Source organism: Oryzias latipes, chromosome 16, assembly GCF_002234675.1.
Source record: "Oryzias latipes chromosome 16, ASM223467v1".
Classification (NCBI taxonomy): Eukaryota; Metazoa; Chordata; class Actinopteri; order Beloniformes; family Adrianichthyidae; genus Oryzias; species Oryzias latipes.
Window position 1 is genome coordinate 20,768,453 of NC_019874.2, and position 19,511 is coordinate 20,787,963.

General features: G+C 38.7%; 1 protein-coding gene across 1 annotated transcript; it reads left to right on the forward strand.

The window, feature by feature from the left end:
- The first annotated feature begins 462 nt into the window (after positions 1-462).
- vars (valyl-tRNA synthetase) lies at positions 463-19,421 on the forward strand. The gene is made up of 29 exons (XM_004078001.3): positions 463-569; positions 1,097-1,452; positions 1,527-1,670; positions 1,757-1,985; positions 4,599-4,714; positions 4,806-4,881; positions 6,110-6,210; positions 6,292-6,419; positions 6,491-6,655; positions 6,733-6,814; positions 6,897-7,016; positions 8,867-8,975; positions 9,049-9,228; positions 9,332-9,456; positions 9,564-9,667; positions 9,760-9,918; positions 10,532-10,622; positions 10,732-10,837; positions 10,979-11,049; positions 16,455-16,580; positions 16,684-16,788; positions 17,222-17,369; positions 17,621-17,748; positions 17,830-17,985; positions 18,055-18,279; positions 18,355-18,466; positions 18,579-18,754; positions 19,010-19,159; positions 19,249-19,421. Exons 2-29 carry the CDS (start codon positions 1,099-1,101, stop codon positions 19,315-19,317), a joined length of 3,855 nt encoding a protein of 1,284 aa, XP_004078049.1. The 5' UTR covers positions 463-569; positions 1,097-1,098; the 3' UTR covers positions 19,318-19,421.
- The last annotated feature ends 90 nt before the right edge of the window (positions 19,422-19,511 follow it).

Genomic DNA, 19,511 nt, shown 5'->3' on the forward strand with positions numbered 1-19,511 from the left:
AAAATAAAAATAAAGCCAATACAAAACTAATTGTTTTGTATTTTAAAGGGTTATGATGACAATTTGTAAAAATAAAAAATTACTGACTTATTCTTTTAATTTAATTTAGTTCTTTTGAAGTCTTAAAGTTGCGAAAAGTGACACTAGCTGATACATTTAATCTAGCTTAAAGATTAATAAAGAAAACATTTGTATAGAATTCATACAAGACGTACTACAAGTTTTGCACTTAACTTGAGTCCAAATTAATGATGTAAACTCGGAGTAATACTTTTTGAGTTCAAACGATTCCAGGCAACTGGTTCTCTTTCACACGCTTTCATCAGTAAATTTGAAATTAGAACAGTAATATATTCTTATTAAAACATTTGTTATTTGAATTTTTAAAGAGTAGATATCATATAAAACAAGATTATTTTGTTTAAAAAATATTTTTTGTTGGAGTCGCAAGTAATGATTAGACTCGGACCACGTGATCTCATTGCATCAGACAGCGCAAGCGCAGTGACAGGAACACCCATGTGGTGGTGTTTGCTAGGCAAGTTGACGTCTTTCTGCTTCATTGAAAGGTAAGTGTAAGTTTTTCCCGACATGGCTTTAAAAAAAAGCTACTGCTTTTTAAAGGCTACTTAAAAAACTGATGTTTTACTTGAACAGCCTTCCTGATAACGCCTGGAAACGGGGGGAACTTGTTATTTTAACTAATACGCTAAAAAAGCTAATTAGCATTTCTAGTACAGGTTGTTGAGATAATAGAAAATAAAACTGTTTCTCCAACAATAAACAGCTTGACACCTTTTCTTTCTCTTTTTGTTCAGTTTTGAATACTATTTATTTGAAGACTCTTTGTCATAACATGTATAAAAATTATGTTTGTACTGTTTTTTTTAGTTGAAATCAATAGATAAATCTAATCGTAAAATTGTAGCGCAATATAATTTTTTCACAGTGATTAATAGTCTTTAAGACAAAAATAGCAAGGCTAACATTAACCAAAGAAGGCACATCCCATCGATTATGCCTATGTGCCTTTGGTTGTTCCTGTTAGAGCCACCAAATAGAAAGTTTAGTAATTCACTGACATCCTCTTTTACAGATATGGCCACCCTCTACGTGTCTCCTCATCCTGATCATTTCAGGAGTCTTCTGGCTCTCATAGCTGCAGAGTTTTCTCCTTCATCCCGTCCACAGATCATCACAGAGGACCCACCTTCCTCCCTGAATGTCCACTCAAGACCAGCCCTTAGACTCGGTACTGGTGTGAGCGACTCTGTCCTGTGTGGCGGGTCTGCCGTGGCCTGGTACCTGGCTTCTCAGGGGAAGAGGGCAGGTGTCGATCTGAAGCAGCAGAGCCAGGTGTGGCAGTGGCTCAGCTTTGCAGAAAATGAGCTCACCCCATTGTCTTGTGCTGTAGCATTCCCTTTGATGGGAGTCACGGGAGTCGATAAAAAGGTATTCATTTGTTTTTGTTTTTAAGTTTGACGGTTATTTGAGAGACATTCTTGACATTTTGGTTTGCATTACAGATTCAGCAGAACTCCCGGGCAGAGCTGATGGGTATTCTAAACGTTCTTGATCAGGCGCTTGCACCTAGAACCTTCTTGGTGGGAGAAAGCATCACTCTTGCAGATATGGCTGTAGCTACAGCTGTTCTCCTGCCTTTTAAATATGTATGTGTGCTAAGCAGCATTTTGCTGTTAAATGTTTCCCCCATTAAGGATGCTCAATTCATTTGTTTAACATTTCTATTTTAAAGGCTTTGGAGCCCTCAGACAGGAAGTTGATAATCAATGTAACCAGATGGTTCACAACCTGCATTAATCAGCCCCAGTTCCTGGCGGTGCTTGGGGAGATACCTCTGTGCGAAAGGGCTGTGTCTGTAACGCCAAACACCAATGCTGCTGCAAAAGCCAAAAATGCACAGACTACTCCAGGTGTGGACTCAGCTGCTGCTGCTGCTGCTGTTGTTGCTGCTGCTACTAATGGTAAGAAGGTTCTATGGAAAAAGACACAAGTATTTGTTTTACATTTTGTGCTATAAAGTTCAAGAGACAAAGCAATATCCCTGTTAAATAATGCTATGTCATTATTATGAATTGTGTTTTCTTTCATATTAGTATGGCATTTATGCCTATCGTCTTTCTCCCAACTTAAGCTTAAGAATTTTTAGAACCCTAAGAAGCACTAATGTGCCAAAAATAAATACCTAAACAGAAATACATTAAAACATAAAAGGACAACCAGTTTATTAGAAGCTTAGCAGCCACTTGATGGGTAATCCTGACTAGAGGTAAGATCGGGCCTAAAAAATCCAGCCCGACCCGACCCAGGCCCGCGGGCATTAAAGCCAAACCCAGACCCGAACCCGAAAAATTAACTTGATTTGCAGGCCCGAGCTCGAAGCAAACCTGAAATTTCAATTTATCCCATAGCATCTTTGGCAGAAAAAAACGCAAGATTTCTTAAGGTTAAAATAATCTACATATTTTTACGATCATGATAAATGCATTTGCACAACGAAATAACGCTGGAACACAGAATAAGAGGCCAGACAAAGAGAGTGAAAGAGAGATCTTGATGCACACTCGCTTAATTATGCGTAGAAACGCTGCAGCCGCGGTGGTTGCCTTTTCAGTTCCCATGTCTTTAGTTTTTCCTTGACTTCTTGCTGCTCCATATACCTAAACAAAATAGATGCAGACTTGCGGAGGGAAGATTACATTCACGACACGTGCGCAAAACGTGCCCTGGCTCTGCTTCTGCGCTTCCTGTTTAGTAGTAGTTATATAGCAATTACCTTACAGCGCCTTCTCTGTTTTAACCAAATTATTTATTTATAACAAGTATTCCTTAGTTTAGTATCCGCACATCGTTTTTAGTATACATTTTTATAAACGTATATTTATTTTAAAAAAAAGTCAGCGAGAGAGAAGCCCGGCCTGACCCGAACGTAATGATTGTCATATTAGTCCCCGTGTCAGAACCCGAGTTTCTGGCTGAGTCGGGTTCTGACTCGGGCTCGGGCTTAAGATCTTACCTCTAATCCTGACCCATCAGTTCACATCAATGTGCACCTCTCCCTAACAAACAAACCCCATTCCTAGCCTCTTTTTCCACTTTGCACATACCGTCCTACCTCATCCATTGACTTGGTGTTGCCTGAAAAACAGCTTTTGCACATCTTGCAGCTTCTTTGTTTTTAATTTCATCCCCAAGCAGCTTTCTTTCATGAACTGCAGATGTTCTGCACCATGCCTGCTTGAAATGAATTTAAATCAAAGCCATTATGTCCTTGCTGGACCTGTCCAACAATATCTTTATGACTAAGCACTGGCTGAACCTGTAATTCTGCCTCCTTTGGCTTCTGTTTGTCTTTGCAGAGACTTTAGGAGGTGTGCTCAGCACAATGTTTGTAATAAAGCCATTACTAGTCTTGTGTTAGCTTACTTAATCTATTTTTTCAGACAAGTTACCCTCAGCCTTACACGTCTTAAGCATTGTGGCACCCGGAGCCATTTTTGAATAGAATATAAAACTTCATTGATCCCACTAAGGGGAAATCATTTTCCTTTTTTTTTTATAATGAAAACTCTTAATTGTTCTCTCAAATTACTCTTTTTGTTGTGTTCATTTTTCCTTTCATGAAGAGTATCACATTACATTAACATACTCAACATACAACATGAGTCCAGACATCTTCATGACAGGAAAGAAGCAGTGAGAAGAACAAAATTCTTATTTTATTTCTGCCCATATATATATATATATATATATATATGCACATAAAAGAAGACGGTCCTAGATGGCCTTTATCGGCTGCCACCACATATAACGTATTCCTCAAGTTTCTTCTTAAGAAAGAGCTTCGTAAACTAAGGTTAATTTTGGAAAATGTTTCAAAACTTTCTGGGAGTTTTACCTTTTTAACTTTAACTTTTCCCTTAGGATTTTACCTTTAGGACTCCTTTGAAAAAGAGATTCTTAATCTCAGTGGGACAACTCCTGGGTAAATAAAGGTTAAATAAAAATAAAAAATACCTTTAAAGTTGTGTGAGCAACTTGAAACTTAAATCACATCTCCGCCTGTGATTTTCCATCTTATGAAGAAATAAGCTTTTGCTAGAAGTATATTATACACCATTAATGGATGCAGTAAACAGTAAAGATTCAACGGCAAGCTGTTAAGTTTAGGGTTGCCTCGACAACCAGATGCTATTTATAGCTTTTTCTGTCTTTGGTTAGCAAAATGCTCTATATTATTAAGATCTGGATCATTCCTCCCTCCAATCTTTACTTGGCCTTTAACAACCTTCTGGCACACAGTACTGTGGTGGGAATTGTCACAGCATCCAGGCTCTAATGGGTGGAAGTTGCTCTTTAAACCAAAGCCTCTCCTTTTGCAATTCCCTTTAAAGCTCTATCACTTTTGTAAGAACCAGGGGAGAAATTCTGCTCTCTCATGATTCATGCTTTCAGTTTCTGACAGCCTGTTGTGAGTTCTGATGAACTAAAACACAACTGTCTATTTTTTTAGATTGAAATAAAACAGTGGAGTTTAGTTTGTTAGTTAATTATTTAAATACATTTTTACCCTTCAGGCCCACCAAAGACGGAGGCGCAGCTAAAAAAGGAGGCAAAGAAGAGAGAAAAGCTTGAAAAGTTTCAACAGAAGAAAGAAATGGAGGCAAAGAAAAAGACACAACCAGCAGCAGAGGTATGTCTTAAAAAATCTATAAACTCATGTCAATTTTTCAAGGGGGAAAATAACAAAAATTTACTCTCCCTTTTGGGAATTTTCATCTTAGAAAAAAGTTAAACCAGAAAAGAAAGAGCTTGGAGTGATAACATACAACATCCCAACCCCTGCTGGAGAAAAAAAAGGTGAGAATTGTCTCTTTGTGCTCTTAAGGAGTCTATGATAGAGATATTTTTTCTTTCCCTGTTTAAATGTCAGTAGGTAAACTGAAGTTCAGCAGTTAAAAAAACAAAGAAAAAAAACCTTCAGATTAAAACCAAAGCCACAAGTTTGAGTGACAGTAAATTTATTGGTTCTGTTACCTACTCATTCTAATTAGTCCAAGCCTGTCCCTGTAAAGAACTAAAGTCTCGTTTCCATATAGTACTCCGGTCCGATCTGGTCTGGTCGGTTTAGAATGGTCCAGACAATTCCGGTGAGCGTTTCCACTCAAAGTTGGAGCGTTACAGTGGATGCGTGGTGAAGCGAACAACAACAACAATGGAGGTCATCCAGCAGCTTATTTTTCCCGCTGGGCCTTAGGTACTTGGTACTACAAAGCATTTGATGTTGTTTGAGAGAAGACTTTGGGGGGCAAAGACGAATACGGACACTTTCTTGGAGCTTTCTTTTGTCGTACTGACCTTCAGCCCATCAACTGGTTTCAACAGTAGCTCTGCTCTAACTGGTCCGTTCCATTTTTCTAAGGCCTTACAACCAACGGGGGCCCGAAAATGGTATGGTTCAGTCTGGCTTAATGAGTCAATTTTATAATGGAAACGCTCAAAATGCCAGACTGCTCTAGATCGGACTGTACTGTATCGCTCAGTGGAAACGAAATGGGATAATGCAAAAATAAGGCATATGATAATGTTATTGTGGTTTTAATGGTATTGCAACAATATTATGTGTTCCCTATTGGTGTACAAATTAATTGCTTATTGATGCATGTTAAACCAACCAAATGGAAAAAATGTCCAAGAACCTTGTTTTTAATTTAGTTATTCTGAAAAACACCCCTTCCAGCACCTATAAAGCAGTTTTTCTGGTCTTAAAGTAAACAACATTGAAACTTTATTAAAGTTTGAGTGAGTTCCAAGTGCTGGAAGTTACCCTGAACTCAACAGCCAATGAAACATTTAGTGTTCTGCAAAGATCATTAGTTTAAATGATTAGTTTTTCACAGATTAAAGTCTGCAGAAAAGAGGATCTTGTGTCTGTGAATTGTTGGGCATAAAGTTTATAAATGCGACTTGAATTTGAGGTAGTCGTTTATTAGGCGAGTAAAATTACTTCTAAGCTTTGGTTTCATTAAATCGAGCTCATCAATGTGAACTGATTTTGATAATAATTCCTTTTTTTCCCTGCTGTCAGATGTTGTCGGTTCTCTTCCTGACTCCTACAGTCCTCAGTATGTGGAGGCTGCCTGGTACACATGGTGGGAGAAGCAGGGCTTCTTCAAACCTGAGTATGGGGTAAGGGAGTCCTTCTCGCCCCACTGCACAAACATTTATCCCATCACCTTTGGTAACCTGTCCTTCCCGGGGTTTCTACAGAGGAAAAGTGTTGGTGAGAAGAACCCTCGCGGCATCTTCATGATGTGCATCCCTCCTCCTAACGTGACAGGATCCCTTCATTTGGGTCACGCCCTCACCAACGCCATTCAGGACTGTTTGACCCGATGGTAGCTGCACCTGCTCTCTTATACCGCCTGATGTTCTCACGAGGCGGCATGCTTTAATCAGCTGTCTGCAGGCACAGGATGCGAGGAGAGACCACCCTGTGGAACCCGGGCTGTGACCATGCTGGCATCGCCACGCAGGTGGTTGTGGAGAAGAAGCTGATGAGAGAACGAGGTTTGAGCCGCCACGATCTGGGGAGAGAGAACTTCATTCAGGAGGTCTGGAAATGGAAGAATGAGTGAGTGGAGAAAGCAATAGAAAAGATTAGTAGACTCAAATGTTACGCACTGAACAATAGTTATTTTCTGCTTTTAGAAAGGGGGACCGCATTTACCATCAGCTGAAAAAACTGGGCTCCTCTCTGGACTGGGACAGAGCGTGCTTCACTATGGATCCGGTGAGTTTCCCGGAACCTCCCAAAGTGTTGTCTCTTTGAATAGAACTTGACTAAATATAGATTTTTGGCCCTCTCTGTTCAGAAACTGTCCTATGCAGTGCAGGAGGCCTTCATCCGCATGCACGAAGATGGAGTGATTTACCGGAGCAAAAGGCTGGTGAACTGGTCCTGCACTCTGAACTCTGCCATCTCTGACATAGAGGTGAGCCCCTCTGTGTTTGACCCTTGCAATGAAACGCTGCAGCATAAATTGAACAGATTTGAGATTTTTATAGTCACACATGTGGAGGCTTCATGCTACTCAAAAGTTTGGGATGGCTTGGAAGAAAACCTAATTTCATAAACGAAGAAAGAAAAACCTGCCAAAACATCTTTTAAAAAGTCTGATAATTTACAAATGAGATTTTAGTTGGATTTTGGTATAAATCTATTTTAAGGCAGCTAATCCCAATTAATATCTGCCTAATGCCAAACAAAACAAAAGGACCTGGCTGCAGACATTAATGTCCAGAACCGGAAGTCCTCGTCCAGGGACCAGAAGTCCCCCCATATTGCTCGAAAAAAAACTTTGTTTTTACTGGCGACCCTAACCGTTGTGTATTTTCTTTCTACAATCCAAGACACTTTTGGATTAGGGTTATGTTAAGGTTTATTATTTCTGCTTCCAGCCATTTTGTCTGCAACCAGGTCTCTCTCAAATGAAAACCTTTTGTGTTGCAAATCTAAAAAATTGCTTTTGAAATGAGAAAACGATAACAAAAAAACAACTTAATTTATGTTTAATAGCTACAAAAGAATGCAGAACAAATGCAAAGATATGAAGAATGCCTGATGCCATCACTAAACATGGCGGTGGCAGCGTTGTTTTGGTTAATTCGTGTGATGGTTGCTATACTATGTCACTCTCAATGGATATTGACTAATTGGGACAATTTTAGTTTTATTAAAATAATAAAACAACCCTCCACAACGGTGTGATCAACTTCTAAAGAATCATCCAGAAATCAGAGTATAGTGGAGTGGACAGAGGTAGTCGTGGATGTTGTGGGGCTTTTCAAAGCCAGTCTATCCAGATCCTTCAGGAAGCACAGCGTTAACTCTGCAAAAACTGACAATTAAGTAGCTCTAAAATACTCAAGGCTGTAATTTCTGCTAAGAAGGTTTTCCTTTTTTGAAGGAAGGTTTTGAGAAACCGAATCCACAATTTCTATCAAAACTGTAACTGACAGTGTCTTCATGCTCTGTTCATTTGCTATGTTCTTTTTATTCAGACTAATTTTTTGCATCTTTGGATGGAAAACAAAATAGAAAAACTTTTGAGCTATAGTGTAAATGTTTACATTTTGAGCTTGTATGATCATCTCCTAAGAATAAATAAGACCCGATCTTAAAGCTAATACCTGTGAGTTTTTCCACATCTTTAATTTTTAATATTTAATACGCTTGATATTTGCATTTTCACAGCTAGTTCAAAGAGGAACCTACGGTACTTTCAACAAAATATTAACAAGCAAATACCAGTGAATAGGAGTCTGATAAATGCACCATCTACCTTGTCTGTGCATGTACATTTGCATTTCCTTAGAGTTTATTTATTCTCTTGTATGTACAGCTCAAGCTGTAAAGCTAATAAATATGGGGTGTTTAAAACTCTTGTAGGCCACAACAGAATGTAGCTCACAGATGCAGACATCAAGAGGAAAAAACCTTTAACGAAAAATTAGTTCACTAAATGGGTTTATTATTAAATGATGTTCAATTTACCTGTTTATCCCAATAAAACGTGACATTTAAAAAACAATCTGTAAAGTGATGGATACTGAAAGGCTGATGGTCATATCTTTATACTAATCTTTAATCCCAGATCTTAATGATCTTCTTCAGATGCAGACTTGGCTGGATATTATATGAACAGAAAATAAAGTCTTGCTCTGAATGTGTCCTCAGAGACTCACAGATAATCCTGTGTTTGGGTTTAAACAGATTTAGATCCATTTAGTTTGTTCTGGACTTTGTGTCCTTCCCTGATGGAATCACGAAATTGTCTTCCAGGTGGATAAAAAGGAGCTTTCTGGCAGGACTCTGCTGCCTGTGCCCGGTTACAAAGATAAAGTGGAGTTTGGGGTCTTGGTGTCTTTTGCCTACAAAGTGGAGGGATCAGGTATGTGACCTCCGGCAGAACATTTTAATAAAGTTCTGCTGCGATAACAGTCCTCTGCTCCGTCTGTTCTCAGATGAGGAGGTGATTGTGGCGACAACCCGTATCGAGACCATGTTGGGAGACACGGCCGTGGCCGTCCACCCTGCCGACCCCAGATACCAGCATCTGAAGGGGAAAATGGTGCTGCATCCCTTCTGCGATCGGAAGATGCCAATAGTCTTGGATGACTTTGTGGACATGAGCTTTGGAACAGGTAAGAACCCGTCCAGAAACGTGTGAGGTGGGGGTTCTGTTGCATGTTGGACCTTTTTTCTCATTAGTTATATTTCTCAACTTGTTCACCATTTTCTGTTTAGGTGCCGTCAAAATCACCCCAGCACATGACCATAACGATTATGAGGTTGGAGAGAGGCACAGCCTGGCCTTCATCAACATCTTGGATGAGAACGGCCTGCTCATCAATGTGCCCCCTCCCTTCCTGGTATAATATACAGTTATTGCCTTGCCTCCTTTCCCCCCTCTTTCTTTAATGTTTTTTCTGCTAGTTTCTTTCTCTTTTTTTTTTTACTTTTCCTCTCCGCATTTCAGGGCATGAAACGTTTTGAGGCCAGAAAAGCGGTGCTGCAGGCTCTCAAGGACAGAGGCCACTTTAAAGAGATCAAAGACAACCCCATGGTCGTCCCAGTTTGCAGGTAAGGTTGGTATTTGTTAAGCGGAACACAGATCTTGGGATTTTTTTGTATTTGAGGTGACTTTCTAAAATTCTCCTTCCTTCCTCTGTTAGTCGCTCTAAAGACATCGTGGAGCCTCTGCTGAAGCCGCAGTGGTACGTGAGCTGCAGAGACATGGGCAGGGAGGCTGCGGACGCCGTCAGAGAGGGAAGGCTCAAAATCATCCCTGATCACCACCTCAAGACCTGGTTCAACTGGATGGACAACATCAGGTCTGTCAATGTTAAGCTTTTAAATAAACAGTTTTTTCTAATTTCCTGCTCATATGAAGTCCAATTTAATGGATTTAAAGTCCTACTTCAGTCATCTTTTGATCTATCTTCAGAGCGTTCCCAGTGGTCCTTTAATCATGATTATGCCAACATTTTTTTGGCAAAATCAAAAAACCCGTGTCGTTTCCTAGGGCGTAGTTTCTGCAGTTGCCTTTAAATTGTGGGCAGGACCGTTGGCGTGGAGCAGTCCCGCCCCCTTTCTCCTCCTTGTTATGGAGCAGGAGCTTGTGGCCTCCCCAGCATATTTCCTATGTCACAAAGGCGCTCTTTCTTTAAACAGCATTTCTTTTGTCTGCTCTTGATTTGCAGCAATTTGAAAAAAGAAATACTCATAAATAATTTCCTTCATATATGTCCTCCATCATAATCAGAAAAATGCAACCAGAACATGTTAAAAACACCAAAAACACAATTTTCATCAAAGGGGGTCTTTAAGTCTTGATGTGGACCAGTTGATCCTGTGTGAACATGCTGCCTCGTTTTCTTGAAGCACATTTTTGGGGGTTTGTTGCTAATGAGATATTTTGGCCTCTGAATTCCTGTTTGTTTTCAGAGACTGGTGCATCTCCCGACAGCTGTGGTGGGGTCACCGCATTCCCGCCTATTTCGTCACCGTCAGCGATCCTTCTGTGAAAGCTGGAGAGGCAAGCCGGTGTCTTCAGCTCCTCTCAAAATCTGCAATGTTCTAGAAAGATTAAGCACTGCTTGAGTGGCCATAACTTTTTCCATACATCTTTAATGAATGTCCTCCAGGACATGGACGGCCATTACTGGGTAAGCGGACGGTCCGAGGTGGAGGCCAGGGAAAAAGCGGCAAAACGCTTCAACGTGTCTGCGGACAAAATAACTCTCAGACAGGGTAGGATTTGCTTGTGTGGCGGTGAGGTGTTGGATGACTTCAGTTTCTGCCAAAGCACAGACGAGCATCGCTAAAACAAGTCTACGGTACTCTGTATGGTTTCTACGTTCAGATTGGGTAACTTTGGTTCCTGTGTTACAGACGAGGATGTTCTGGACACTTGGTTCTCGTCTGGCATTTTTCCTTTCTCCATCTTCGGTTGGCCTAATGAGGTAAGACCCAGACTCTTCAGACACACCTATTCCAGAAGATACAATCCTTTGGAGAATAAACAGCAATAAAATCCATTCTATAGGAGGACATTCTGTCCCCTGAAGCTAACATTTATGAATGTATGAGTGGACTTTAAGCCATAGTAATCTCCACACAGTGGAGCGTGAGCCAATCATCTTTTGACCTTGTTTTTTCTTTGATGTTGGATTGATATATTTGTATTTTGTCTGTACACTTCACATCCTTGTTATAAAACATTAAAACAGTTTTTATTTTATTTTTTTTTAGTAAAAAGGACTAAATAACCCTCTCAGAATCGTTATTTTGCACAGTTTCGGGTTTATTGTGGAATTATTATTTAGTATAATGAAAAAAAAACTATTAAAAAAGAAAGTGGTTCTATTAAATAAATGAATATTTCTTTATTTAAACATTTGAGCAATGGAATTATTGGCCTCTTAAAATGCCACTTCTCATTTTTGAGATGTAATATTTATAAAAAAAATAACAACATTTTTATATTTATAAAAAAAGAAAAGCCAACAAAGTAAAGTTAAGTAACAAACAACTCAAGTTACAAATTATTATACAAATACTCTATATAAACAACACAAAACATACACACCCGCACATACATACATAACTGTTTCTCAGCCCTCCTCCCAATGCAGCTTAACAAAGCATATTCAATCACAGCACTCAACTCAATTGATGTTCATTCATTCATTTTTTCATTCATTCATTTATTTATTTGTTCCTTTCATGAAAATTGATGTTCAAATGTTTACATGTTTCTCTTACATATTGAATATTTTCATGATTGGAAGGGAGCAGAATTGAAGAACACAATTCTTATAATTATCTGCTCCCTTTTAAACATTACATTTACATTTCTCACACCATCACCTGTGCTCAGATTTCACAATGTACAGTTCCACTACACAGTAAATACATTCCATTCATTTAATACATACATTCCAAAAATTGCATTCAACAGTCAAGTTTGTACAAACTAATTTGTTTAGCTTTATACATGCGTTTAAATTTAATAATATTTTGACAACTTTTTAACTGATTCTCCTGGGAATTCCACATTTTTACCCCTGCTATAGACAAACACTTTTGCTTTAATGTTGTTCGAGCAATCTGTTGTTTGAAATCAAATTTTCTCCTATGATTTTCATCTCCTGTGGTAAAAATAAAAAGCTTTTGTAGGTCTTCTGGTAAATCTCTGTTTCTGGTTTTAAACATAACTAATAAGGTCCGCAATTCAATTAAATGTTTAAGTTTTAATAAGCCTGACTTAATAAAAAGTTCATTTGTGTGATCTCTAAAATTAGCTTTGTGAATAATTCGAATAGCTCTCTTCTGTAGTAGAATTAAGGGCATTATATAAGTTTCATATGTATTTCCCCACACTTCAATACAATATGTAAAATAAGGTAAAACCAAAGAGCAATATAACATGTGCATAATATGACATGGTAAAACATATTTAGATTTGTTCAGAACAAAAAGGCTCTTGGCTACTTTATTTTTTACATAAAATATATGAGATTTCCATGTTAATTTGTCGTCCAACATAACCCCTAAAAATTTAAATTCAGACACCTGTTCTATTTTTATGTTGTCAATGGACAAAGTCACTTCTGTTCTGTTTTTATTACCAAATACCATAAACTTTGTTTTTGTTAGATTCAAAGATAGTTTATTGTAGTCAAACCACATTTTGAGTTTTATCATTTCCTTTTCAATACTTTTAGCTAAGGTTTTCAGATTATCCCCAGAACAGAAAAAATTAGTATCATCAGCAAATAAAACAAACTGTAACAACTTAGAAATATCACAGATATCATTTATATATAAAATAAAAAGTTTAGGTCCTACAATTGAGCCTTGTGGGAGTCCACAAATAATATTCATAAGATCAGACTTCTTACCTCCAAACTGTACATATTGTAGTCTGTTTTTTAAATAACTGGTGATCCAGTTCAGGGCGATTCCTCTAACCCCATATGCATATAATTTAGAAATCAAGATAGAATGATCTATGGTGTCAAAAGCCTTCTTTAAATCCATGAAAACTCCTATTGTGTATTACTTTTTGTCAATTGCTGTTGAAATTTCTTCAACTATTTTCATTATAGCCAAATCTGTAGACCTATTAGAACGAAACCCAAACTGATTCTCACTTAACAATTTATTTTTTTCAATAAAGCTGTCTAGTTTGTTAACAAACAACTTTTCTAAAACTTTAGAAAATTGAGAAAGTAATGATACTGGTCTGTAATTATTAAAAGTATGTCTGTCTCCATTTTTAAAAAAAGGAATAACTTTAGCTATTTTCATCTTCTCAGGAAAAATTCCTAATTTAAGTGAAAGATTAAAGATATGATGTAGTGGTTTTACAACACAATCTATGGTCATTTTTATTAATTTCATGTCAATCCCGTCCCTGTCCTTTGAGGTCTTGTTTTTTAGTTTGTATACTGTAGTCAAAATGTCATTTTCAGTCACATCAGATAAATACATAGAATGGGAAATCCAATTTTTATTTTCAATAATATCTTTTGATTGTAAATTGCATGTAATATTTTCTGCTAAATTGGGTCCTATATTTACAAAAAATGAATTGAATTCATTTGCCATGTCCTCTTGCTTTTTGATGACCACATTGTCTTTAAGGAAGAAGTGAGGTAGTTCTATTGATCCTGACTTATTTCCTATGACCTTATTCAGAATATTCCACGTAGCCTTTAAGTTATGTTTATTTTCATACAGAATCCTATGATAATATTTCTTTTCAGCTTGTCTCAATACATTTGTTAACTTGTTTTTGTAAACCTTATAACGTTTTTCAGCTGCTGCTGTTCTTAAGTTTAAAAAGTCCTTATAGGGTTTGTTTTTCTTTTTACAAGCATTCTGTAGGCCCTTTGTTATCCAGGGTTTTCTGTTATTTTTAAATTTAGGTCTACTTAGAACTTCTGGACAGTGTCTATTGTAAAGATCTAAATAACATTTCAGAAAAGCCTCATATGCACCGTTTACATCATTTGTATAAATTTCATTCCAGTCTTGATTTATGAGATCATTTCTGAAAGCGTTCAGAGTTTCATCATTCCTTATTCTTTTGTATATTTGGTGGATTTCTGCTGACTTTTTTTGCAACCTGAAGTCAAATATAGCAAATACAGGCAAGTGATCGCTTATGTCATTAATTACTAACCCACAATTTCTTTGAGTTTCCAAAATATTGGTAAAAATGTTGTCTATTAAAGTTGCACTACTTGTTGTTATTCTGCTAGGCTTTGTAATCAAAGGATACAATCCTTTACTATATAATGAATCGAAAAAATCAGATGTTTGTAAATGTGAATCTAGCTTTATGAGATCTATATTGAAGTCTCCACAAATTATTAATTGTTTATGGTGATTTAGATTACTTAACATATCTTCTAAATTTTCCTTAAAAGTTTCAATTTTTGATCCTGGTTTCCTATATACACATCCAACAGTCATATTTTTGTTTTTTTGTAACTCTATTTCCACAGCAACACTTTCCATTAAATCATCTATAGTAGATGTCATGCATTTTACCGGTTTCCATTTTAAACCGTTGTCAATATAAAGGGCAACTCCCCCTCCAATCCTATTTGTTCTGCTATTGAAATACAAATCATAACCTTCAACTTTCAAATTATTTTCCTTCCCTTTAATTATCCATGTCTCTGACAGAGCAATTACTTTAAATTTTCCTTTAAATGTGTCCAAAAAAGATTTAATTTTATCAAAATTTCTTGGTAGACTTCTACAATTGAAATGAATAACAGAAAGTTTTCCCTCAGTTTTAACTTCACCGAGTTGTTCCTCGCAGTAATATCTGCAGGTATCCTTGAACTTATTAACACACATGAGTCTCTGGATCCACATCATTATCAAAATCATAAAGTCCATGCTCTGTATAATCAAACTTAGAAGTGTTTTCACTCACCACTGAGTCAGTCATTTGTGCTGAAAATAAAGTCCTTCTCTCTACAGAATAGTCCACAGTCTGATTCTGTCAGTAGAGTCTAAACAAAATAGAACTTTAGAGTTTTTCATTTGTACTGATCCAGATCTTTCAGTTGTCTCACTGCTACCACTTTAGCTTGCTCTGGTGATCCATTCAGTTTTATGAACACTTTTCCATTCCTGGTCCAGGTGGCTTGTATTTTATGTTGCTTTTTCAGGATACGACATGTCCAAGCAATTTCTGAGTTTTTCTTGGTCAGGTGCTCATTTAAATAAACTCCAGTGCCCTTCAGTTTCTTTGCCTCCTTAAGGATTTCCACTTTGTGCTTTCTGCTTACAAATCTTATAATGATCGTAGGCTTCTTTTTTTTATCCTTACTTGGCAGAGTGTGGCATGCTGAGATGTGTCGACTATCCAGATTAATGTCTTTACTTCTCATATAGTGGATCACTTGTTGCTCCAGGGTGTGCTGCTCCTCAGATGGTGCATCTTCACCTTCTTGATCACTTTTTGGGCCAGCAGCCTGGGCATAACTTTGATGTCTGGTCTCTAGCCCTGTGAGCAGAAGGTCATCTGCTCTGGAATTCTGCTCCAAGTCATCCACCTTTTGCTCCAGGATTTCAATCCTTAGATCCTTTTGTTTGATGACAGCCTTTAACTCCTGGATCTCTTTTTCCATGAGACCTGTCAGTGTTTTCTGATTTTTTACCACTTCACTGATGTCCCTTGACAAGAAGTTCAGAGATTCCTTCATTTCTGCAATTTCAGCAGCTAACTTAGTATTACTGGACATCTTGCTCCGAGTCCCAATAGAGGATGACATGCGCTGCACGGTAGTTCTCTTCTTTCTGGATACAAAAACTACTAATTGTCAAAATTATGAAGTAGAATAAAGTGGATACATAAAGCAGAAATACCAATGTCTTGACTTTTGATGGATGTCATCATATTTTAGCGATTTTTGATGGATTGAATCAGGCCTTTAGGCTGAGAAAAGCATTGGCAGCCATCTTCCATGTGATGTTCAAATGTTCTAAATAGGAAGGAAGAAAGGAGAAGACATTTTCAGAGCATTTATGATCATGGAAACAAAAACAGGTAGCTTGTAAGTGTACTGAGAGTTCCCCTAAATGATGTTAAAGATGTACAAAAATATATAGAAGTAGGAAGGTTGTTCCATTCTTGGTGAACACAAACTTCGAAAGCTTATTTTTTCCAGGATTTCCATTAAACATAAATCAGACATTGCCATAAAAACTGTTTTAAGGTAAATTATTAAAGCAAATTGTATAGTAAAAATGCTTTAAAAGGCCCTGGATGACTAAAAGTTCAAGCAATTCTCAAATCCTTAACACAACAATTATTACCTCTTTGTTTGTCGTCTCGCTCCAGACTGAAGACCTGAATGTTTTCTACCCCGGCACCCTGCTAGAAACGGGCCATGACATCTTGTTCTTCTGGGTTGCCCGCATGGTGATGATGGGCCTCAAACTGACAGGCAAGCTGCCATTTAAGGAGGTGAGAGCAATGGAAGCTGCCAGCACGACAACCTGCCACAGCAGGACGCCGTGTGAGTGTTGCACTGCTCGCTAATGAGCCATCTTTTTTATTTTCATGTCAGGTTTATCTGCACGCGGTGGTGCGGGATGCTCACGGAAGGAAGATGAGCAAGTCTCTGGGCAACGTCATTGACCCGCTTGATGTCATTACAGGGATCTCCCTTGAGGTACAACTAAATCACACCTTGATTCCAACACAGATAGACACAAACACACTGGCGCATAATCTTTGCTCTCCCATCTGAGTTGCCATTTCTGTTGTCACTACACCCCTCTGGTCCCCCAAGGCCCATATCCTTATATAAGCTTTATTAAGGTCCTATTTCAGCTTCCAACAAGCTTTTATTGAGTCCATCAATCTCCTCAGCAGCTGTGAGCAAATTGTTGAGTCTGGTGACGCAGACCTGTCCTCTAGGGGGCACCGGATCACTTGTTTTGGGGAGAACTTTACACAGACTGTTTTCCTTTTAAAGATTCTTTCCTCCCCTCCTATTTCGAAAGTCTAGGAAGGTGAAAATCGATTTCTGCTAAAAAGAAAAAAAATGTAGGATGGTTAATACAGCCTCCCATTTCTTATTCCATAATTTTATTGCTCTCTAGGGTCTCCATGCTCAACTGACGGACAGCAACTTGGATCCTGTGGAGGTGGAAAAGGCAAAGCAGGGACAGAAGTCAGACTACCCAAATGGCATCCCAGAGTGTGGGACAGATGCTCTCCGCTTTGCCTTATGCGCCTACACCAGTCAAGGTCAGCTCACTTTCATCTTGACTTAGTCCAATGAATGAAAGAAATGCAATAAAGCCAAGAACAAGTTGGTGTTCTTGGCTACACTGGGGGATATGTCCACAAATAACCGTGATAGGTGAACCCCTCAAAAGTAGGGTTACAGATGTTTTAAGGCTGTAAAACCCCTCATTACAGACTTTGTCCACTTTTCTTAGACACAAACAGTCCACTGTGTTCATATTTTTTAAATCACCACACTTTACATCTTTCAGGAAGAGATATCAACCTTGATGTAAATCGTATCTTGGGCTACCGTCACTTCTGCAATAAACTATGGAACGCTGTGAAGTTTGCCATGAAGACACTAGGAGACACCTTTGTCCCGTTAGAGAAGGCACAGGTGAGGCCTGCTGACCTGACGAAGACACAAGTGTATCACAGAAGATTCAGCTATAATACTGAAACGTCTTCTCCCTGGCAGCTGTCGGGGGAGGAAAGTGTATCCGACAGGTGGATCTTATCCAGGCTGAGTGCTGCTGTGGCGCTCTGTGACGCTGGCTTCAAGGCATACGACTTCCCAGCCATCACCACTGCCGTCTACAACTTCTGGCTCTACGAGCTCTGCGATGTCTATCTGGTAAAGAAACACAAACCGTCCATCCTCTCATGGCTGGAGCTTTAATAATAAGCTGCCTTTAATGTTCAGGAAAGTGTTAAACCCGTGTTCAGTAAAGCAGAGGAAGATGGGGACCGCCAGAGAGAAGCCATGGTATGCAGACAGACCCTGTACACCTGTCTAGAGGTGGGTCTCCGCCTTCTGTCTCCTTTGATGCCCTTCGTCACTGAAGAACTGTACCAGAGGTTACCACGCCGACAGCCTCAGACTGACCCGCCCAGCATCTGTGTGACGGCATACCCAGACTCAAAAGAGGTAAAGAAAGAAACCGTGATAAAATTTAGAAAAGGTTTTGAGTTTTTAAAGCATCTTTGTTTTGTTTTTTAATAGTTCTGCTGGAACAGCGAGGAAGTTGACCTCAACATGGAGTTCATCATGACTGTGGTCAGAACGATCCGATCGCTCAGAGCTGACTACAATCTGACGAAGACTAAAGCTGACTGTAAAATTACTCTATTTTTTATTCCTATCATTGTATTTTAAAAGTATTAACTCATTAGTATGAGTTTATTATAGCAGCTGGTGGCTTCATAGGTTTCTCATCTCTTTTCCAGGCTACCTTCAGTGCATAGACTCTGCTACTGTGTCCCTGGTGCAGAAATACAGTCTACAGATCCAGACCTTGTCTTACTCTCAGGCCGTCATCCCCCTGACAGCCAGCGAGCCCGTCCCACAAGGCTGCGCAGTGGCTATCGCTTCTGACAGATGCACCGTCAACCTTATGCTCAAGGTGAGAGTCAGCAGTCTGCCGTATGCTCCCTGGTTGCCCCGCACCCCTATTTAATATCCAGCATATTTCACTTTCCAGTGCTGACTGGCACATTGTAGTTACAATTTCACTTGTGTTTGATTCTTTTACCGAAACAGTTCTAAGCCTGTCTTTCTGCAGCTCTAGCAGAACCTTTCCTGTTTCCTTTTTGGTCTTAACAAATCTAAAATAATATCACAATTTTCACCTCGTGTTTTCGTTTCCTTCTCCCCTCAGGGTCTTATTGATGTGGAAAAGGAAGTGACAAAGCTGCTGACAAAGAAAGGCGACTTGGAGAAACAGCTGGAGAAACTGCAAGAGAAGATGGCAAAGAGTGATTACAAGGAGAAGGTTCCAGTGAAGGTGCAGGAGCAGGATGCTGAGAAGGTGAAAAAAAAGAAATTGGCTTGTATGATGTTTCAAAGTGAGACGCACACATGCCCAGCAAATAATACTTTTGTTTCTTTTCTGCACAGCTACGACAGAGCCAGGCTGAACTTGAGAAAGTCAAAGAAGCCATAGACAATTTTAGGAAAATGATGTAATTTCCACTCCTTATTCCAATGTAAATCAGGATGTATTTTCCGGTTAATGTTACTTTTTAAATTCTCTGTGGAGGAAGTAATTCAGTAAATCACTTCAACAATGATGTGAGGATGTTCTGTCCTTCCTGCTGCTGCCGTTCTAACTCGATCACTCCTATTAGCGCTAAACCTATTTAATTTCAGCTTCATTGAAA

Bases quoted from the DNA above. Each gene is read 5' to 3' on its own strand.
- vars (XM_004078001.3), top strand. From the start codon at position 1,099: ATGGCCACCCTCTACGTGTCTCCTCATCCTGATCATTTCAGGAGTCTT. The intron at 17,370-17,620 runs GTCAGCTCACTT...TACATCTTTCAG, and splicing joins ATGCGCCTACACCAGTCAAG to GAAGAGATATCAACCTTGAT. The intron at 18,755-19,009 runs GTGAGAGTCAGC...TTCTCCCCTCAG, and splicing joins CCGTCAACCTTATGCTCAAG to GGTCTTATTGATGTGGAAAA.